The sequence below is a fragment of the Pristis pectinata genome, chromosome 1 (assembly GCF_009764475.1).
Source record: "Pristis pectinata isolate sPriPec2 chromosome 1, sPriPec2.1.pri, whole genome shotgun sequence".
NCBI lineage: Eukaryota > Metazoa > Chordata > Chondrichthyes > Rhinopristiformes > Pristidae > Pristis > Pristis pectinata.
Window position 1 is genome coordinate 112,594,463 of NC_067405.1, and position 23,931 is coordinate 112,618,393.

The window sequence follows — 23,931 nt, forward strand, 5'->3', positions numbered from 1 at the left end:
ACTGAGTTATAATTGATCATTCTGTCAAAAGGACAAGTGATTATTATATGGGCAAGAATAGAATTTCCTGCAAATTTAGTAAAATCTCAGCTGACAGTGTAAGCAAGTAATTCAAACTAAGGACCATAAAAAGCATGCTTTATTGAAAATTTTCCTTTGAATCTGAATACAGATAAGACCTTATACAGTCATAGTCATAGAGCAATACAGCAGGGATACAGGCCTTTCGTCCCAACCAGTCCATGCCGACCACATTTGTCCACACAGCTAGCCCCAATTTCCCGCATTTGACCCATATCCCTCCAAGCCCCGTCCCTCCATGTTCCTATCCAAGTGTGTCTTAAATGATACTATTCTACTTACCTCAACTAGAAATTTTTAAGGCTATAGGGCACCGACACTGACACAATTGATGTAGAAAGCTGCCTATCCAGTTTTGATGGATATAGTACCTATAGATAAATAGATAACATTCAAGGCATATAACTCCAGAAGTAATAATGTGCTAATGTGGATTAACAAGTTTGGGGATTGGGGATGACACCAAGATTGGCGGAGATGTGGATAGTGTAAAGGACTATCAAAGAATACAGCGGGATATAGATCAGTTACAGATATGGGCAGAGAAGTGGCAGATGGAGTTTAATCCAGGCAAGTGTGAGGTGTTGCATTTTGGGAGGTCAAATGAAAGGACAAAGTATACAGTGAATAGTAGGTCCCTTAATAGCATTGAGGTAGAGAGGGATCTTGGGGTCCAGGTCCATAGTTCAGTAAAAGTGGCTATGCAAGTGGATAAGGTGGTGAAGAAGGTGTACGGAATGCATGCCTTCATTGGTAGGGGCGTTGAGTATAAGACTAGAGAAGTCATACTGCAGCTATATAAAACTTTAGTCAGACCACACTTGGAGAATTGTGTGCAGTTCTAGTTACCCCATTATATGTGGAGACTGTGGAAAGGTTGCAGAAGAGGATTACCAGGATGCTGCCTGGATTAGAGGGTATGAGCTATAAGGAAAAGTTGGACAAACATGGGTTGTTCTTCCTAGAGTGTCGGAGGCTGAGGGGAGACATGATAGAGGTTTTTACAAATTATGAGAAGCATGGATAGGGTAGACAGTTAGAATCTTCTCCCCAGGATAGAAAGGTCAAACACCAGAGGACATGCTTTTAAGGTTGGAGGGGGGAAGTTTTTTACGCAGAGAGTGGTAGGTGCTTGGAATGGGTTACCAGGGGTTGTCGTGGAAACAGGCAGTTTGGTGGAGTTTAAGAGGCTTTCAGATAGACACATGAATATGGAGAATGGAGCAATATGGTGATACACAGGAGGAGGACATTTGGTATAAATTGGCATCAAGATCGGCACAACATCGTGGGCCGACTGGCCTATCCATTACTGTACTGTTCTAAACGAAACTCCCTTGAATTGATTGGCCTCGAAAGTGGATCATGTGCAACCTGCAGTGCATACACCACACATCTGAAGAGGTTGGTGAGAAGGCCACAATAAACTGTGAACTCACTGGCCTCCAAGGTTTCTCTGCTCAAGGCCAGCTGAGCTCACAAGCAGATCAAAGTGGGGAGGCAACCCAGAGGCTATGGGATGGGGATGGAGATGGGGATGGAGGAGCCAGGCAGGGATTTGGGAGACATGACATGGTTGCTAGCAACCCATAAACCTAATGTGGGATCAGAAGAAGCTCTCCCCCACACTCCACACAATGGGTAATTTCTAAAAAAATACAACTGCAAGTAGATTGTGGTCATTCAAATGGTAAATTTTAGAAAGGCTCTCCTGAAACAGATGTTGGGTCCTCTATTTGCAGATCTAAAGGGTCTAACTCCTATTGCAGCCACACAACCTGGACTCTTCTGAGGGAGCCATTATTCATAGGGCAGCAGTTTATTCCAGCTTGGAATGAGCCTGCAAATCTGGCTGCCCACGATGAATTCCCAACTCAGTTAAATTGTGTGTGTAAGCACCTCAGAGTGAAGTGCATGGTAAAATGCAATTATTTCCAAGCAAAAATCTATGTGAGGCCAGACATTCTACATGGGGATAAAACTGAACTGACATAGAAATTGCCAGCACACATTGTTTGAACTTAAACAAACAAGCATCATGTTGAGCAAAATTCAGATGGTGTCAATGAGATGTTTCTGTAGGAAATTGTAGACACTGACACATGTACTTATATGCTTAGAGATACACTGACTCTGTGTGCCACTGAGACTAACACTAAGATTTGTCTTATCTAAAAATATGTACTGAAAGATTTCAAGTATATCAGATGCTGAGTAACATGGCAGTAAACTGCTTCTAAGGGTAGAGAATGTATGACTGAGAATATAAGAAATCTGGCTCTTCCAAGGATTGATTGTACTCTGCAGAGTCAGAAATACAGGGATTAGGCAATGAGCTACCTAATATCACCTCAGGTAGTCCACTCACTCTGTGAAGTAAAGACATTAACACTAAATGTTGGGAATATTATTACATGAAAGGATGTGGATAAGAAAATGATTGTAAGTTATTCTTTCTGTTCACAATAACATGTGAGTACAACCAAAAGCCCTACTTCAGAATTGCCATTCAGAATTGAGTTTTTCACCCTTATACTCTTGCAATATTTCACAGTTTTAGTGATTCTTACTGTATTTATGGATGAAGATAATGTTTTAGAGTTTAGGGTCTCTTCAAAAACTATTTTACTTAGTTTGGAAGGTAATTTGAAAACTGTAGAATCTTATTTCAGTGTTGTCAGGGGCTGTTTGGTTGTTAATAATCTGATCTTTTGATGAGGTATCTTAATGCTAATGGGAAAAACAAGTGCAAAAATGAAAGCTGGAGCAGAACTTTACTGAGTAACAACATTCACTAATAAATGCAGATGTTCTAGAAATTATTTTCAGATTTACTTGACACGCTGCATGTTACAAAACAATGAATTTGTTAGTTCAACAATAAGTTCAGCTTTTTGTAGTCTCTAGCATTCATTTAAGATCATTAATGAAACATTTAAAGCCAATGATCAGAGTACAATAGCACATTAAACAAGAAAAACTGCTACATATCCAATTGGAAAAAATAATCTGCCTTTGCATTTAACGATGTTTGAGCTATCCATTTCAAATTAATAGCCGAGAGACTGGTCTTCAATGTATCCAACGGTGCTGTCTTATCAGTTCAATTTCATTCCAGTTTTAAATTGAACTGTGTTGCCGTGCTCATAGGGTGTACAAGTTCTAAGTGTGACTCATCCACTATCTAAATGCAATAAATATAGAATCATTAATTTGAAAATCCAATTTCTGTATTGTATTGCCAATGCAGTTCAGTTGTATTAAACACATTGTTTAAATAAAAGAATTTTATTATTCACAACGCAAATATTAACCACTGATTAGTTGGACAGCACTTTGATTCTTCAGTAGATGCCATTCCTTTCATTGAAGATTGTGCATTTCAGCACAGATCATTGTTCTAAACCAGTTTGATTTCAAGGAAATTGTTGGATAATTTTATTTCAGACACAAGGACAATCCTCAGGTTCAGAGATTAATAGGATAAAATTATATGGGCATATTTATAAATGTAAAGAAATTTTATGTACTTCTTTTCTTCTTTCGTCATTACAATATTCTTTTTCTCCTCTTTCTGCAGATATTTATCTTTTGTAGGGGATTGTTTCATGAGTGCAGGTTGGTCTCTGGTACCTCAGCCAATTGGTCGTTATTCATATGCGCGCCTTGATAATGGATGTTTGATTATGGAAGGTATTGTAGTCTATATATTCTTTATTCCAGCAGCAGTTGCAGGGTACTATTCAGGTTATGGAAATATTGGCTGTTTTGTTTTGCTCCCATAAGTAAAGGAATTAAAATTAGTTTTAGCATTCTAATTGATACTCAGCTGGCTCAACAAATTCAGCAAATATTTAGGGACCAAAAGCTTTAATTGCTTGACTGTGGAGCTAACAGGCATTAATGTCCTTTCCTTGCTCCATACCTGCTAACAGCCTGATGCCTGTGGCCAGTGTCCTTGCACGTTGACTCTTTGTTGTCTTTCAGCCGCACCTCTGAGGCTGCAGTGGCAATCGCAAGCAAAGTTGTTGCTCTCCGATGAGGCAAGGTTAGCTCTAGTTTCTACAATGTCATATAGAAACATAAAACATAGGAAACAAAAGTCGGAGTAGGCCATTTGGTCCTTTGAACCTGCTCCATCATTCAATGTATTCAGGTTGATTATCCACTTCAGTACCCAGCTCCTGCTCTCACCCCATATCTCTTGTGCAGTCTTTTTGAATATATTTAATGTCTTGGTCTTCCTGTGGTAGAGAATTCCACAGATTCACTACTCTCTAGGTGAAAAAAGGTTCTCCTGTTCTCATTAAGGCCCCATATAGCTGCAGCAAGATATTGTTACTGCTATTGCAGTGAAGGCCAACATACCATTTCCCTTCATAACTGCCTGCTGCCTTTGAAAACTTGCTTTCAGCAACTGATATTCAAGGACACCCAAGTCTTGTTGCACCTCCCCTTTTCCCAATCTATCATCATTTCAGATAATAATGTATCTTTCTGTTTTTAGAACCAAGTGGATAACCACATTTACCACTCACGATCTACCTTGTTGTGACCTTGCACCTTATTGCACTGCACTTTCTCAGTAGCTGTGACACTTTACTCTGTACTGTTACTGTTTTTACCTGTACTACATCAATGCGCTCTGTACTAACTCAATGTAACTGCACTGTGTAATGAATTGACCTGTACGATCGGTATGCAAGACAAGTTTTTCACTGTACATTTGTACAAGTGACAATAATAAACCAATACCAATACCAATCTGTGATGCATTTGCCCACACACCCAACATAGCCATATCACATTGGAGCCCCTTTGAATTCTCCTCACCTTACTCCCCTGAGCTTTATGTCCTTTGCAAATTTGGAGATGTTACATTCAGTTCACTCATCCAACTCATTGATGCATACCACAAATAGCTGGGGCCCGAGAACTGATCCCTGTGCCATCCCACTAGCTATTGCCTGCCACCTGGAAAAAGACCTGTTTGCTCCTTCTTTCTTCCTGTCTGTCAACTAGTTCTCAATCCATGCTCATATAATTACTCCCTAATCTCATGTGATTTAATTTTACACACTAACCCTCTTGTGAATGACCTTATTTAAAGCCTTTTGAAAGTCCAAGTACATTACACTCACTGGGTTTCTCTTATCTTTTCTACCAGTTACAATCTCAAAAAACTCCAGTAGAATTGTCAAGCATGATTCCCTTTCATAAATCCATGCTGACTTTGCCTAAACCCATTAATGCTTTCCCCAGTGATGATGTTAGGCACAGTGGTGTGTAATTTTCTCTTTTGTTCATTCATTCCTTTTTTAAATTGCGGGATTACATTTGCCACCCTTCAATCTGTAGGAACTGCTGAAGAGTCTAAAGAACTTTGGAAGATGACCAGCAATGTATCCACTGTTTCCTGGGCTATTTCCTTCAAGTATTCTGGGATGTAGATTATCAGGCCCTGGGGATTTGTTAGCCTTTAGCCCCATTAATTTCCCTGGCCCTATTTCTTTACTATTACTGATTTCTTTCAGTTCTTCCCTCTCACTGGACCCTTGATTCCTTAACATATTTGGAAGTTATTTGTACTCTCCTTTTTGAAGACAAAACTATTTCTTTGTTTTCTGTTATAATCTCCCCTGTTTCTGACTGCAGGGGACATGCATTTGTCTTCAGTTAATTTTTTTCCTCTTCACATATTTACAGAAACTTTTACAGTCGGTTTTTATGTTCCCTGGAAGTTTTAAGTTCATAAGACCATAAGACATAGGAGCAGAATTAGGCCATTCAGCCCATCGAGTCTGCTCAACCATTCGATCATGGCTGATTTATTCTTCCCTCTCAACCCCATTCTGCTGCCTTCTCCCTGTAACCTTTGACACCCTTACTAATCAAGAACCTATCAACCTCTGTTTTAAATATACCCAATGACTTGACCTCCACAGCTATCTGTGGCAATGAATTCCACAGATTCACCACACTCTGGCTAAAGAAATTCCTCCTCATCTCCGTTCTAAAGGGACATCCTTTTATTCTGAGGCTGTGCCTTCTGGTCCTAGACTCTCCCGCTACTGGAAATATCCTCTCCACATCCACTCTATCCAGGCCTTTAAATTTTTGATAGGTTTCAATAAGATCCCCCCCCTCATCCTTCTAACCTCCAGCGAGTACAGGCCCAGAGCCATCAAACACTCCTTATACATTAACCCTTTCATCTCCAGGATCGTCCTCATAAACCTCATACCTTTGTACTCTATCTTCCCCTCTCAATCAATCTTTTGTCCTCCTTTGTTTAATTCGAGATTGCTCCTAAACCTCAGACCTGCTGCTTTCTCTTGCAATTTTACATTTGGATACAGTACTTCCCCTAATTTTCTTCATAAGCCATGACTGAGTCATCTTTCCCGACTTATTTTTGTGCCAGACTGGAATGAATAATGGGCTGTAATTCATGCATGCATCCTTTAAGTATTATCCATTACCTATCCATTGTCAATCCAATTGGTAAAGTTCCCCAACTCACCAGCTCACACCTCACTCTTCAGATCAGGTTTCTGTGCATTAGTTTCAGTTTGCTGGAGCATGACCATTGTTGGATTCCACACCATAGACTCTGCTGTAGAAATATGGGAGTCTTCCACGTTATGGATTGCTGTAAGAATGTCATAGGCAATTCCAACAATGACGTTTGTTTGCTGCAAGTGAAGTCATAAATGTTAACAAAACTGTTGGGGGAAGTCAGCTTTGTAATGCAAGAAAACAGAACTTAGAATCAGCAGGAGGTAATCAAGTGCAGAATTGCAAGTAACGATAAAGTCAAAAATTCAAATACATATTTCAAACTGCAAACTCTCCAAAGACAGACCAGCCATGGTTACTTTATATAGGCAAGCAATTTTATTGAAAGATATTTTTCTTATCCTGTAACTAACTTATTGTATTGAGATTCTTGAACATTTATGGGACAATAAAATCCAAAATTTCAAAATCATTATCATTGACATTTTATAAATCAGACATTCAAGCGAGGGGGATGATGCATTACTGAAATGAGTAGACCAAAGCATAACACTGTTGAATTATCTTATGGTTCCAAGGTAAAAGAAATCTCAGGATAAACATTGGCTGAAAGTCTCTAAGCTGGCAGTTATGCATGTAACTCTTCTTATTTGTGAGGAAGCTTGGGACTTAGTGTGTAACCTTCTCATGGAATCCAGTAGTAGAGTAAAAACCTCTTGCAGTTTCCCAGCTGGGAAATCTGACACAGGATCATTTCAACAGAGAGGAATGGCTGAGTGGGAGAAAGGTAAATTTCAGGTGTTTTACTTTCTTTTAATTGATTGGATTAATTTAAATGTATTTAATTATTTTTGAGTTTTTTTTAGTATTTTAGTGCTTTCAGTTTTTAAAAATTGTTTTAAGTTTTTTCTGTAACAATTTCCAAATTCTCAAGTTGTTTGACTTCTTTGACATCTGGTCATTGGTTATCAAAATATTTTTGAGGGATTTATGATTCGGCAGTGCAGCGACTTACTGATAAGATTGGAGTCATCTTCCTTGAGGAAGTTCTCACCTGGAGACCAACTCATAGGTTTAGTGAATAGCTGAGTGATGGGTGTGGGTGGCAGACCTTAGGAACAATTGAATAGAACACATGTAACAAAGCTTTTTGTCCTCTTGCTCCCTCTAGGCACAGATCATTCAGGTCTAGCAGCAATACATCATCGAGAGGTGCCCTTGTTAAGATGGGATAATAAATGGAGGCCCCGTCTGCTTTCCCCTAGAGGAATGCAAAAGAATCCACAGCACAATTTTGAAGAAGTGTAGGGATGTAATCTACAGTGCTTTATCTACAGCACTTATCCCTCAATCAACCATTCTGAAATATATTTTCTGATCATTTTCATAATATATTTTGTAGGATCTGGCTTTATGCAAATGAACTATGTGCATTATAATAGAGACTGTATTTCAAATACAAAGGTAATTGGCTGTACAAAGCTTTAAAATATATATAAGAGGTACTATCTCAATATCCCAGGAATCTTACTTGAACCTCGATAAATCTTCTTGGGTCAGGTCCACTTGAATATCAGTAACATATTCCCAATGATATTTCAGGTGGTGTTGTGGGGTGGGAGTTACTGGCAAAATTAACATAGGGAGAAGGATATGTTTAAACTCTTTAAAAGAATTACTCTGTGATCACTTACACTAAATAAGGCAGCCATTCAATTCTGAACAAACCACATAAATATGCTGTATTCTTGGTGTCTGAAGAATATGAGACATGTGGGGATCAAGGGGAAAACTCTATCTGAAGTATTGGATTAGGCATGATATTGTAAGGTAAAACAAGCTTGAGGGAAATGTGAACCATTCCTGCTTTTGTTTCGTATGTTCTTAAAAGTCATTGTAAGGAAAGGGCTTGTTACTAATTAAAGCTTATTCATCCGCTGTTCAAATTATCTTGTTAGAGCATCTCTTTGTCTTCCAGCTAAAGAATGTTAAGTGCTGTGGAGGCCAATGTGTGGGCTGAGCAGAGGTTTGTCACATTATTAATTCCTCCTATGCAAAGTCTGGAAGAGCAATGACTATTAGTCTGTGCACTTCCATGTATAAACGGCATAACTCGACTTCCTCTCATTGATGCTAACTAGATGTCCAGGACTTGTGACCATGGCCCACCATGCTTCCTTTGTTCTGCTGCTCACTACAGAACCCAACTCAGGTAGTGAGGCAAGCTGTACCATCTCTCTGTATTCATAAAGCATAACAGGTGTGTGTGTGTGTGTGTGTGTGTGTGTGTGTGTGTGTGTGTGTGTGTGTGTGTGTGTGTGTGTGTGTGTGTGTGAGCGCGCGCGCGAGAGAGAGAGAGACCTTATGAAAAATAATTGGTCTTATTACTTTTCTTAACAGGGACACAATTGACGGTAGTACTTATTTTGGACAATGCTGAAATTCAAACCGTTTGATGCTAAGAGCGTGAAGGATGTTGATTCAGGGAATTAGATTGTTGCTGAAATGCTCAAGTCATTGTAGATACATTTCAAATAGAAACTTTGGACATTGAGTTTAAAGTAGCTCAGAGTGTGTGCTTGTGTTACTCCAGTCATCACTCAGCACTCATGGGAAGAACTGGTTCCTGTCAGTTACACTTACACAGCATAAAGCTTCTTGATACATTGTGGCTACTAAAAAATAGAAAACTTTAACAAATTGATATAACATTTTGTGAGGATGCTTATTAAGACTCAGAAATTCATGGTGGATGATGTTCTCACCAGATTTAGTCCCAGACTGGAGGCAATATCTCAAGTCCTGGAATGAAAACAGAAAATACTGGAAACACTCAGCAGGTCAGGCAGTATCTGTGGGGAGAAAAAACAGAACTAATGTTTTGATGATCTTTTATCCCAAATCCTGGGGCAGGGGAAGGGAGTCGGAAGAATATCTTGGTGCCATCCTTCCCCATACACCAGACTTGTTCTAATAAGATTTTCTTAAAAGAGTAGGTTAGTCTGAATTCCTGATTCATTGAAGGCCGAGGTCGGGTGGAGGTGCGGAGTGCAGAAAAGATATCGAACCTTACTGGTCAGTTAGATTGAAATTTTAGCTTTAACTTGATCGGTGGTATTCCTCCTTCATTTCTCTCTCATTCCTCTCGATTTTTTCTCCCTAATACATCCCACATTTCATGTTTTATTCAATGGCTTTCTCTTTGGAGGGAGACTTTTGATTAATTAAATCAGCCACATAAGTATTGTGGCTCCAAGAGCAGGGCAGAGGCTGGGAATGCCACACGAAGTGATGTGCTTCCTTTCCACTTTCTGCAGGAATACAAGTCAGGATTGTGATGGAATACTCTCCACTTGCTGGATGAATGCAGTTTTAATGCCACTTAAGGAGCTCCATTCCTTCCAGGATAAAACAGCGTACTTGTGGGGCACCCACTTACCAGATAAAACACTGATTATCTCCTCCATTAGTTGCACTGTGTATTATCAACAATTTGCTTCTTTGCTGGGTCTACATCTGGAACTCCCTTCCACTGGGTGTATTTTAAGATAAGATATCTTTATTAGTCACATATACATCGAAACGCACAGTGAAATGCATCTTTCGTGTAGTGTTCTGGGGGCAGCCCGCAAGTGTCGCCACACTTCCGGCATCAACGTAGCATGCCCACAACTTCCTAACCTGTATGTCTTTGGAATGTGGGAGGAAACCGGAGCACCCGGAGGCAACCCATGCAGACACAAGGAGAACGTACAAATTCCTTACAGACAGTGGCCGGAATTGAACCCAGGTCGCTGGCGCTGTAAAGTGTTACGCTAACCGCTACACTACTGTGCCTGCCTATAAAGATATAACTATAAGGATTTATATTAACTATAAAGATTCCAACAGCTCAAGAAGAGGGCTCACCACCAGTTTCTGAAAGGCAATTAAACATGAACATTTATTGGCTGGCCTTGCAACACATACCTCCTGTGAAGGCTTTAACAATTTTTGTTTTACTCAATATGAGATGTGGAAGGCTCCCTCATATGGATACAGTTATGCAGTGCTAATGGGAGGTAAAGTGAATTGTCCCCATTAACTGAAGTGTCTTTGTAATCTAGCAGAAGCCCTCATGATAGACTTGTAAATTGATGAAGTGGCTGTTAGGTAAGATGGTACTTATGTTTTGAGAGGTTTCCCTTAGCATTAATTAGTTTCCCTCTTACTGTAATTATAGCCTGCTTCGGAAGGACTGTTAACATGCTGATCTCAGTCCTTGGAATTAACCAACCCTCACCTCACCTCCCTCCACTGTGAGCTTCCCAGCAGCTATAACATTTAAGACCTTGCCACCTCAACTATGGTTAATTTGAACTTTAGCGATTATCGGAACTAATCATAAACTTGCCCAATTTGATATAGATCTGAATAAATGATTAAGATATAACACTTCTGTGTCTTATTTTCATATTGCAATCTTTTTGCATATTTATTCCATCTGTATAATTAATTGAGGAAGTTAGGATTATATTAACACACAATATGGTATGTGTTTTATATTAACACGTGAATTCAAGGCCATAAACTTGAATTTGTCACAACTAAAGCATTCCTGCTAATGTGACAGAATTGATTTGCTCTCATATTTTGATTTTCCATATTTTTTGCAGAGAAGTGGGATATGAGAGCATGCTTTATGGGAGACTTCCTCTTTGAAGTGTTTACTTTTCCACCCTTCTGTAATGGTCTGTCCTCATCACATACAGAGGTCTCAAAAGGGAAGTCGAGCAACCTGTTCGATCTCAAACCTCTCAACATTTCTGCGAGTGGTGGTGGTCTCAATGTCTTTCATCTCTGTGGCTGACACTTCCCATCACAGTAAAAGCTAAGGGATGTTCATCAGGGTTATGGGTCAGAATCCACACTACCACTCTGTCCCATGGTAGAGCACTACTGTGGCCACTGATAATGTTTTGAAATTGGAAGCTGCCACATATGAAACTTAATAAATGATTGAGTAAATACTTTGACATAATTCGTCTATAGCTTGCTTTCAGAAACATCACTTTCTGATGAGCAGACAAAATCTGGGAATATAAGGCTGGAGAAAGATGAACATAAACAGTGTGCCAGCATTATTGTTATAAACCGTCTCCAGCTGCTGCCATTTGCATCACAGTGTTTAGAGCTCTGCATCTGTTAAACCAAAATTATGACCATATATTCCTCATGGCACACAGTTTCTCTGTATATCTCCATTAATTATTTTGTTTTATATCATTTTCGGTTTATGTATTGAAATGATTCTGCTAAGAAGAACAAGAAGCAAGCAATGGGCCATTCAGCATCTCAAGCCTAGACTACTTTTCAGTAAGATGATGGCTGGTCCCATGTCTTAACCATGTTCCTGTCTGATCCTCATATCTTCTGATTCCCTCAGTGTTCAGAATCCTATCAATCCCAACCTTTTAGGACTAAAGCATCCACATCCCTCTGAGCTAGAGAATTCCAAAGATTTATAATTCTCTGGGTAAAGGAATTTCTGCTCATTTCAGTCCTAAATGGCAGGTCCTTCATCCTGAAATGATACCTCCTTGACTGGCCAGCAAGACGGAACAGCTTGCATCTGCCCTATCAGCCCTTAGCAACTAAAAATTTTAGTAAAATTAACTCTATTTTTTCCTCAACAACTAAATCATGCTCCCATCCATCACACACCTGCAAGTATTAGATTAATTTGCTAAAATATTTGCTACCTTTAAGTTTAACTGCGAATTGATGATTTCTCCTTAAGTTTCCAACACATAAAGCTAATTTGAAGAAGCAGTACTTTACAAAACAGTGACTTTTGCTTCAGATTAATTCATATTAAGGTCACTGATTAATTGAAACATGACTACCCAGCTGCATCTTGTCTGGTATTGGTGACTATATCAATGCTGGAATTTTACAGTAGAGTAAATTGTGAATTTGAATTTAATGCTTGGATTAGGTCCTTACTGCATTATGCACCTAAACTGTCCCCTTTAGAACAGCAATCTTCCCTTCTTTCAGTTTACTTTGATTGCATATAACTCTACTTTTAAAATCAAAACCAATAGTTTTACTTCATGCTGTGGAGCATTATACCATTCCTTAAAGGAACCTATCAATGTTGTGATATGGTTCCATTGGTTCAATGTTCATTGCCGGGGCAAAGCTTGTGCCAACAATGCCATTCTGCTGGACCCACACATGTGCTATCACTGAGGCTGCTGGCATAACAATATAAAAAAAGAGGTAGGAATGGGCCATTTGATCCCTCATGCCAGCTCTGCCACTCAATGTGATCAGGGTTGATCTCTTACCTTAGTGCCACTTTCCTGCACCAACCCATATCTCTTGTTTCTCTTAATATTTAAACAGCTATTGATGTCTGTCTTGACTATTATGGATGGCTAATCCTCCACAGCCCCCTTGGGTAGTGGATTAGTGAATTCCAAAGATTCACTTTTCCTCTGGGTGAAGGAGTTTCTTCTTATCTGTGTCCTGAATAGCTAACACCTTATTTTGAGCCTCTACTCCCTAGTACTGGACCATCCAGCAGGCTAAAATGTCAGCTCCACTCCCACCCTGTCTAGCCCCGTAAGAATTTTGTGTATTTCAATGAAATCATTTCTCATTCTTCTAAACTCAAAGAAGTATAGATCTAGACACAAGAGATTCTGCAGATGCTGGAATCTGGAGCAACACACACAAAATGCTGGAGGAACGCAACAGGTTAGGCAGTATCTACGGAGGGAAATAAACAGTCGACGGTTCGGGTAGAGACCCTTTCATCAGGACTGGAAAGGAAGAGGGCAGAAGCCCTCATTCTTGTGGCCCCTCGCCCCTTCTCTTTCCCCTTCTCCGCCCTCATGACCTGCCCACTACCTCCCTCCTATTCCACACCTCCTTCCCTTTATTCCATGGTCTACTGTCCTCTCCTACTGGATTCCTTCTTCTTCAGCACGTTGCCTCTTCCACCTATCACCTCTCAGCTTGTTACATCATTCCCTTTCATCCCCCCCCTCCCCCACCCACCTACCTACCCCTCTCACCTGGACGCCTATCATCTGCCAGCTCGTGGTCCTCCCCTGACTTTTTTATTCCGGCTTCTGCCCTCTTCCTTTCCAGTCCCGATGAAAGGTCTTGACCCAAAATGTCGACTGTATATTTCCCTCCATAGATGCTGCCTGACCTGCTGAGTTCCTCCAGCATTTTGTGTGAAGTATAGATCTAGTCTGTGTCATTTCTCATCGTATAATAAACCTGCATTTCCTGGAATTAATCTGGTCATCCTTTGTTCCACTCACCCCATGGCAAGAACATCCTTCCTTAAATGGGGAGATCAGACCTCTTCACAAAATTCCCAGTTTCACCAGGCGAGCCACCAGGATTGGTTCATATTTGTCATAGAGTCATAGAGTACAGAATTTGGCCCTTCAGCCCAAATCGCCATGTTGTCTACCTGAGCCAGTCCTATTTGCCTACATCGGGCCCATATTCCTTTAAGTGTTTCTTATCCACGTACCTGTCTAAATATCTTTTAAAGTTCTAATTTTACCCACCTCTATCACTTCCTCTGGCAGCTTATTCCATATACCCACCACCTTCTGTGTGAAAGATTTGCCCCTCAGGTCCCCTTTAAATCTTTCCTGTCTCACCCTAAATCAATGCCCTCTAGTTTTAGACTCCCCTACCCTGGGACAAAGACTATGACCATTCACCTTATCTATGCCCCTCATGATTTTATATACACCCTTAAGGTCACCCCTCAGCCTCCTACGCTCCTTCTGATTCTGATTGGGTCATTCTGATTGGGCAGTTCCTTCCTGTCTCACCAATGTAAATCTGTTACTTGAAGTTTAGAAGTGAAATTTGTTTTAACTTCCCTCCACTGTCATTTTTGATCTTCTCTTCTCATCCTGATCACAGTATTGTCTCACCACCAACCCCATCATTATCAACCATCCAAGTCAGCCTGTTTCATGATTAATCAACCCTGTTTGATCTGAATGAATAGACTTTGTACATCTTTAAATAGCATCCATCTCTCCCTATGCCTGCATAGTGGTGATGAATATTGTACACTGTTGCAATGTAACAGTATATGTGAGACAGAATGCCAGACATCCAAAAACTATTAGTAAGGTGGAGAACATAATGTGCATTTAAATCTGTGTGTGCATTTCATAGCAACAGACTTGGATCAGGAGTAGGAGCTCTGCCTAATTTTCTGTGTAGTTTTAAATTTGCAATTTCTTTGCTAAGAGGTACTTAATTTTAGTAGCTAGACTGAAAAGAGGTAACACAGCACATTTAACAGATGGGATGTAATTGATGTTTGTAATGAGCCACAAACTTAGGAGTCAAACTGTGCATTTAAAGTTTACATCATTAGTATGTGTGAGGACTGGTCATCACCTTTGCTAAGTACTCTTGAGAGCAGTGTAATCCAGATTTCAATGGTGAGATGGATTGTTGAACTCGGCTGGGAGCTGATAGAGTTGGCAGAGGTTCATCAAAAGTACACATTGAAGTTGTAACTGGGAGAAAGGCCAACTGATCATTAGGTCAAGCGTCAGGCTGTTAAGCTAGTTCCTGCTTAATGTCTTCACATTCAGCACTCAATTCACATGTCTCTCTCTATCAGTTAGTATTGTACTGGTATTCCCTCTTAGCCTTGCTCTTGACAGTGGCAGTAAATGTGAGGGAGGAAAGGCTTCATTCAGGGAAATGTTTTGGAGCATCAGCTCAGTCTCATTTTATGCATCTGTAGAAAAAAATCGAAGGTCTGAACTGAGAAAGAGACAGAATTAATGCTCCAGTACACAACAGCTGCTGATTATGCATTACAGAAACTTGTTATTGGTGTCACATATCCACATAAAAAGGCTGCTCCTTGAATCTACTCCAACCAGATACAAAGCTATTTCCCCATTTCTCTTCCACCTTAGAACACCATCCTTAACCCGTAACTCCTCCCCCACCGAACCCCATCCTGTCCCAGCTATGCAGTCTCAAGAAACAGGGAAGAGAAATGCCTTAAGCCATTTTAGGAAAAATCTCTGAGGCTTTCCTCTCTCACCCTCAAAGGCATTCTAGCAGGCTCAGAGTGACTGATAACTGTAGTTAAAGCCTCAGCTCATCTATATTCAAGGACCCGAGACATCTGAGGAAGGCACTTGCTGTGAATGAAAAATTAGAAAATGAGATGGTTGGCATTGCAATATAATTTCTGCTTCTGATAAACACATTTTTAATAACACCAAGTTTACATTTTAATAAATTTCTGAATTAGTTGGTATAAAAGAGTACAAAAGTATGAGACTACAAAAGTAACCAAGAGGAAGATTGAAAGGCAGCTTAAAGGCAGGGTGGGGAAGAAAGATCTTACAGGGAGAGGAGGGATACTTAGAATAAGTAAGAAATTCCTGGGGAATTGCAGTATGCATGAAAGAGGTCATAAGAGAAAGGGCAAGCAATTTTCCTGATTTTGGAACCCTTGTAGCTATTTAGATCTGAGTAAAGTACCACATGGATGTCTCCATCCCAGTAATACATTACACAAATATCAAGCAGGTCAAGGTTCTGTCTGTCTTTGGTGGGTCTAGTTATGCTATGCTGATGATATGAGCTGAATTTAATATGTTTAGTGTCTCTCTTTCCTAATTTTACACCTGCCACTGATCAAGTAAAAAGATTCTCAGAAGAGTAGAGCACAAAGGGTAACCAAACATTAAAATGGCCAGATCAATTTAGTATTTCCCAAGGATGGAACCTCCTGAAGCCAGTCAGCAATGAGTTCATTAACAGTGGCCAGTGGGTAAATGTTTACTACATTTGTCTTCTTTCCTAAGGGATATGAACTTGATTTCCTTTCTGGAATGCGAATGGTGTTATCGGTTTCTGGAACATAATGCCATAAGTTCTATTTAAGGAAATATGACAGGAGACAAATTCATGCAGCCTAACCATGTGTTATACCCTTTTCATTTCTTTTCAGCTATGGGTTATGGTAGCCATGGATATTGCAAAGACATGCAAATTAATTTGCTACCCGTGAAATTCTTTTTGGAACCAGATTATTGTTTTTAAAAGTGAGCACAGAAAAATCAAAGACTTTTCTTGTTGTACAGAAATGGGAAGCCATCTGCTGGCCTGAGTTTATTTTGCAAATTGGATGCTTTATTGTAATTTTTTTTTACTGTGTGATGTTCAGTGTTAATTATCTGATTACAAATGAATTCATAGACTAGTTGAAAGCAAAATAATTTAGTCTAATAATTGAATCAGGAACTGAGAGTCCTGATGTCAAACTGTCATAATCTCAATTGTAAATACAAATTACTGGATTTAAGGGCTCAACACAGAAAGTGCTGGAGGAACTCAGTTGGTCAGGCAGCATCTATGGAGGGAAATGGACAGTTGATGTTTCAGGCTGAGACTCTTAGGATAATGGATAATTGATATATGCTTAGTGCACAGAGTGTATCAGGTTCTGAAGCCTGAGGTCTGCTGAATGCAACACATAATGTAAGAGAATAATTGTGCCTGTGTTGCAGGTAGGCTTACGCTAATTAAATTCTCAGAATGCGTTGTTGATGAAATCCTTGGCCAATAATAGTCTCAGCACCTCTGCAACTCTTATACGTATTAATCAGAGGCTGGAATTGGCTGGGGAGTGTAGGGAAGGGAGTGGGAGTGCAATTGTGGTAATTACATCAGGTACCTGCTTCTTTTTTAGTGATGTTTCAACGTCTCATGAGACATATAATTAAATCTTCACCTGATCTACCATCTGTGGGTATTAGCCAACAAGATTTTTATTGCCACTTTTTCAATGGAGGTCCATTCCTGATCGATGACGCTGGATAAAGGAGTTTAGAACTGCAGCAGATACATGATGCAAACTGGCATAATTACCAAAGAAGATTTGCATACTGCTGGACTTCACATGACCATGTCCTACAAAGAATCATTGCTGGCAATGGGAGCAAAACTGGATCATATAACTTTCTGCTCTATGCCAGAGCCTTGCTCATTAGAATTTTTAGCCATTCTTTGATTTAGGAGCCAATATTCCCAATTAGAAAATAGGGGGAGAACAATAAATATTTTAGTTGAGTCCCATGTAGAAATTAGGATTCAAGTAACATTTTGTTAAGAATCAAGACTGTTACCTTTGGTTCCTAAATGGGGTATGAATCATGGGTGGCACAAGGTAGCAAACAGCAAGTAATTAAAAGGGCATGCACCATTTTCTTTAGATTAGTTCAAACATTTGGAAGAATAATCAGTTGTTGAATGCAGTCGTGCTGAAGCTTTCTGTGCTTTGCACAGCTGGACAACCTTTGGGGAGTTTAAGGGAAATATGTTCTGAAAAATGGACAAGTTGCAGCAGGTGGAAGGGCCACATGGAGCACCTGTTGCAGCATAGCCACAGCAGACAGGTTCTTCTACAGCCAAGGATGGGGATCCTGAAGGGTGCGCTGCCTACTCAGTGTCAGAGTTAGGAGAGTCTCACAGCAGCTTGAAAAGCTCTTGGCAAGTGATTAAATCCATTTGTTGTTGTCCATGTTGTAACAAGTGATGTAGGTGGGAACAGGGAAGAGGTTACAGAAAGAGCATTGGGAATTAGATTTAAATGAAAAGTAGGCTTTGACAGCAAGGGAACAAATTGTACAGGAATCTAATAAGATGGTTAACCTAAGGTGAGAGGAAACCAATTAAAGGTGAGCTAAACTATCTATGCAGCAACGCACAGTGCCCATCATAAAGAGGTGAGCTGGAAGTAATCATGCATTGGGAGAAACCAGAGGTATAATGGGTTACTAAGTGATGGCTGCATAAAAATCAGGGCTGTAAATTAAACACTGCAGGGTTTAACACACTTAGAAATGGTAGAGGATGAAAAGGGGAGATGGAGAAGGGTAATTATTTATAACATAATGCACTAGAAAAAAAGGGATATATCTAGAATCCAAGTAGATAAAGGTAAACAAGAGTCAATCACAATCAGATGTGTAGACTACAGACCATTTGATATAGAAAGAAATATACAGGCAAATTAGGGAATTGACTAAAAACATAGAATACTAATCATGGAGATTTCAAATGCCATGATATCAATTGGACAGAAGAGGTAAGTAAAGGGGATAAGAAAATGGTGTACCTACAAGGTATGGAGGACAACTTCCTACCACAATATGTGAAAGGCCTGAGGGAAGATCCACTGCTGGATTTTGTAATGGGAAATGAACCAGAGTGCACAAGAAAAGTAAATTATAGAGGAAGAACCAGGTAATAGTGACGATACTTTATGATTATAATGCAGAAGTACATAATTATGTTGAAAATAATAGATTGGAGCAAAACTGATATTGAAGCTTTGAGAGTAGAATTTGGGAATATGACATGGACAACAATATGGCTAAGTAACAGTGTGAAATGACAATAGAAAGTATTTAAAACTGTATTCAGCAGAGTGCAGGAAAATGTATTACAGTAAAAGGAAAGGACAGGCTAAACACTCGGGAGACATTATGAATGAATATAAGGGAACAGCTGAGGATACAAAAAGTGGCATACATTAACCACCTGGATAGCAGAATGGGACATGGTAAGAGAGAATGCAAAAGGACTAGGAATGAAGTAAAAATAAAATAGAAGGTAAAGAGGAACAATGATATTTAATTATCAAGAAACATAAGACAAAATAATAAAAGATTTTACAGTTAAGGCCATAAAAGTTGGCAGTTTGGGAACTAATGGGGCCATTGAGTGATAGACAGGACAATGCCACAAGAGGGGGAAGACACAAATATTAAATTATTATAGTTTCATTATTCAAAAGATGGCATTGGATGATTAGATGAATAATTAAATGAATATATTTAAAATAGAAAATGGGGCTATAAACTAATCAAATTGAGATGATTAAACAGCTGGCCCAGATGGATTGCATCCATGCATTTTAAAAGAATCTAAGAAAGAGATGGCAGAGGCATCCATTTGGTTGTTTGTTATTAAAAATGTATAAATGCCAAAGGATTCACCGATAGGAACAGAAATAATTATACATAAGAGCGGGATTGAATATTTTCAGACTAGACCAATCAAACATTGGTGATAGGAAAAATAATGGAATTTCTACTAAAGGAGAGGTTAGAAAAACATATAGTGATGACCATTATAATAACTAAATCTTGCTTATCTAGACTTATTGATTTTTTTTAAAGGTATAACAGTGGGAGAGCAGACAATAGTAATGTTGTGGATGTAACCTATCTGTTTTGTATGCACTTTTCAAAAGCCTTTCAGTTGGCTACTCTAATATAGACTAATGAATTTCAGGGAACGCAGAGTCAGGGGACAAGTAGCAGAATCGGTTTGTTAGTTGGCAAAGGGTAACAATTTGTAGTGGAAGAAGGTATATGTTCACGCTCTACGAGGATCAATGCTAGAACCACTGCTGTTCACAATGTGTAATAATAATTTACACTCCAGAATCAAAGACATTATTTCTAAATTTGCAGATGATACCAAATGGAATGGGATAATCAGCAGTGAGGAAGACTGCAACAAGTTACAGGGGGACTTGCAAAAGGGGCAAATAATTGGGCAAATGAAATTCAACATTGGTAAATAAGAGGTAGTATGGTTTTGTAGGAGGAACAGGAAAAAGGTACGAGTCTAGGTGGGGTAGAGGGACAAAGGGATCTTGGGAGTACAAATACACTAAGCATTAAAAATTGTGCCACAGGTTAGCAAGACCATAGAAATGTAAACCAAGCACTGGGCTTTATTTCCAGAAGATAGAAATGAAAAGTAGGGACGTGATGCTAAGTTTGTATTGAACCTTGGATTAAATGACACTTAGAGCGTTACAGATCTCTTTCATAGATTTGACACAGTCCAATATCCACACTGCTAAAGATCACAAATCACAATGGATGAAGACTGCCGTTCAACCCATTTGGTTAAAAATATAAGGCCTGCATTGGAGTATCTAATTAATTTTTCATTAATTCCAGGATTTTCTATGGCCTTGGGTGATGTCTAAATTTTAGTTGCACTGAAATGGCTCTGTATTCAATTTAACTCAGGAATGTCAACTTCTATTCTCTGATCCCCTGTATGAAATTTGCCTTTTGCCACCACAAATACCCATTGCACATGGTTTATCCAGCTGATTTTTGCCTATTGCTCAGAACCATATGGGTCCACAAAAATTATCTTCAAGAGTGGAATACTTCTCAGTTGCTGTCAAGGTTAGAGTGACAATTCTATGAAACAGGCTCCTTTCAGGTCAATTTCACTCTAAAGGACTGAGGACAAAAATCAAGGCTGGTGCTGCAGTGCGGTGCTGGGGTGTGCTGCACTGTGGGATGTGCTGTCTTTCAGATGAGGCAACAAACTGAAATTCTGAGAGTTTGCTTGAAGAACAGGGACGTCACCCCCTAAATCACATCATTGAAACACACACTGTCTGGTCTCTGTTTATTGCTATTGTGGGAATGTGGATCTTGCTGATTGCAAAGTGGATGCCACTTTTCTGACATTAAAACAGTGACAACACTTCAGAAGATACTTCACTGGCCCTAAAGTGATCTGGGATGTCCTGAAAGGGACATAAATATAAGTCTGACCTTTTTAGCAGCTGATGCCTAACAAAGTGCAGCTCTCTCTCCCACCACTTCTCCCAATCTCCCCATTGTCTCCAACTTGCCAGATTGCTTGTACAACACCCAGCACCTGATGAGCAGCAGTTCCCTCCAGTATTTGTTGGGCTTGGACCTCTATAGCAGCAGAAAAGTGTGTTGAAGTTATGCTGCACATGTTACCAGAAATCCAAGGGTATACATTTCAGGTAAGGATGAGCAGACTTCCCTTGAGAGAGCATTGAATGGAGGTTTATAAAATTCTGAATGATTTTGATACAGTGGATATAAAGAGAAATTCCATCCATGCAGAAGTGTATAACTAGAGACCATAATAATAAGGTAGTCAGTAAGAAATCCAGTAGGGATTCCAAAGGAACATCTTTACTCAAAGGGTGGTGAGAATGTGGAGCTCATATCACAGGGAGTGGTTGAAGCAAATAAAATTGAAACCTTTAAAGGCAGATTGGACAATAATATAAGGGAGAAGGGAATGGAGAGTTACACTGGAAGATTTAGATGAGGAAAGACATGAAACAATTCAAGTGGAGGATACACACTGGCTTGGACCGTTTGGGTCAAATGGCATGCTTCTGTGTCATATATCCTTTGGAAGCCTATATACACATCTTCTCAACAGGTCGGCTTCAGTTAGTAGTTCAGTGAAACACTGAATGCAAATGAGCAGGAGCAGGTGGAGGTGGCAGCTGGAAAATGCTAACCTGTTGGCTGAATGGAACAGTCAGCACTCCAAAGGTCCAGATTAAAACACGTCACCATGTCTATCTGGCTGTGCAAGATGCTCTCCTGTTTTTCTGTGTGGCAACAGGCACCGAGCTGTGCCATCTGCTGCAGGCTGATTTGCAATTATCTTCAAGGCTGGAATAGTTCTCAGTTGCCGTAAAGGTTACAGTGACATTAAATTCCTTTCAGGTCAATTCCTCTCTAAAAAAATTCAGATAGAAATCAAGGCTGGTGCTGCAGTGCGGTGCTGGGGTGTGCTGCACTGTGGGATGTGCTGTCTTTCAGATGAGGTAATAAACTGAAATTCTGAGAGTCTGCTTGAAGAACAGGGATGTCACCCCCTAAATCACATCATTGAAACACACACTGTCTGGTCTCTGTTTATTGCTATTGTGGGAATGTGGATCTTGCTGATTGCAAAGTGAATGCCACTTTTCTGACATTAAAACAATGACATCAGTTCAAAAAATACTTCACTGGCCCTAAAGTGATCTGGGAAGTCCTGATATTTTTCCCTACTTAGCAGCAGATACCTAACAAAATGCAGCTCTATCTCTCACTACTTCTCCTAATCTCCCCCTTGTCTCCAACTTGTCAGATTGCTTGTTCAACACCCAGCATTTGATGAGCAGCAGTTTCCTCCAGCAATAAGTAGCAAGGCTAAATTTGTTGGGCTTGAACCTCTGCAACAGCAGAAAGGTGTGTAGAAGTTATACTGTACACTAGACCCACTCTAGATTTGTGTGGGCCCCTGTTTCCCTGGCTTTCACACATGCGGCCCCAAGGGATGTGTGTAAAAGACCAGACCTTGTAGACAGCAGAGCTGTTTGGCAGAGACAGAGCTGGCAGAGGAAGCCAGTTGGCTGCAAATTTGTGGAAGAGGTGGGTATAGTGAATGAATTGTTCCTGGCATTGGGGGTCCAGAGCATCAGGAGTTTGGGAAGTTGCAGTGGATATCACAAAAGTGATTGGTGGTCAAGGATGGAGGCACAAGGAAGGGGTTGGATAGGGGAGAGGGGGTTAATAGCTAATATAAGTGGGCAAGGTGCAGGTTAGCTGGACATGTGAGCTGGGGCTGCGAGGATATTGGCAGGTGGTCAGGGTGGGAGTGAACAGCAAGAAAACTACTCAAAGGAAGGCCTTACATGGATTTGAAAGCAAGGATGAAAATTTTAAAATTGATGCATTATTTAACCTGAGGCCAGAAAGCACAGCTGATGGATGAATGGGACTTCATGCAAGTTGAGACATGGACAGTTAGGGTTTAGACCACCTCATGTTGATGCAGAGTTGTACCAGGAAAATCAGCTTAAAGTGGAGTCTAGTGGCAATTTAAGCATAGAAGAGGCTTTTAACAGAGCAGGGTGAGAGTTTTACCATGTTATGGGTGTGCCAAATATGACTGAAATTGGGAAGTGTCAGGTTGTGTTTCCAATGGTTGCAAGGGTGAGGGATGGGATTAATTGGCTAAGAATGGAATTTGTGACAGGGACTAAAAACAATTAATCCAGTCTTGCTTATCCAGTACATTGTCAGAGAAACAGTCTGAGAATTTGAGAGAGGTAGAGAGGGTGACGATAGGTGACATTGAGGTGAACCACATGTTGTACGTGTACATGGGGAAATGGATGTTGTGTAATCAGATGGGGTTGCTGAGGAACAGCATGAGGATGATATAAGATAAGATACCTTTATCAGTCACGTGTACATCGAAACACACAGTCAAATGCATCTTTTGTGTAGAGTGTTCTGGGGGCAGCCCACAAGTGTCGCCACTCTTCCAGCGCCAACATAACATGCCCACAACTTCCTAACCCGTACTTCTTTGGAACGTGGGAGGAAACCGGAGCACCAGGAGGAAACCCATGCAGTCACGGGGAGAACGTACAAACTCCTTACAGACAGCGTCCGGAATTGA

The 23,931-nt window shown here is 40.1% G+C and overlaps 1 protein-coding gene across 5 annotated transcripts in view; it reads left to right on the plus strand.

Annotated features, from left to right (window-relative positions):
* slc35f4 (solute carrier family 35 member F4) overlaps positions 1 to 23,931 on the plus strand; it is a 109,946-nt gene that overhangs the window by 12,093 nt on the left and 73,922 nt on the right. Inside the window, exon 2 of one of the 5 annotated variants that reach the window (XM_052019505.1) lies at positions 3,662 to 3,774. The exons of 3 other annotated variants lie outside the window; for them this stretch is intronic. In XM_052019505.1, the coding sequence (XP_051875465.1) occupies positions 3,662 to 3,774 (113 nt within the window). The remainder of the gene's footprint in view (positions 1 to 3,661; positions 3,775 to 23,931) is intronic. One more of the 5 variants, XM_052019541.1, reaches the window with a different exon arrangement.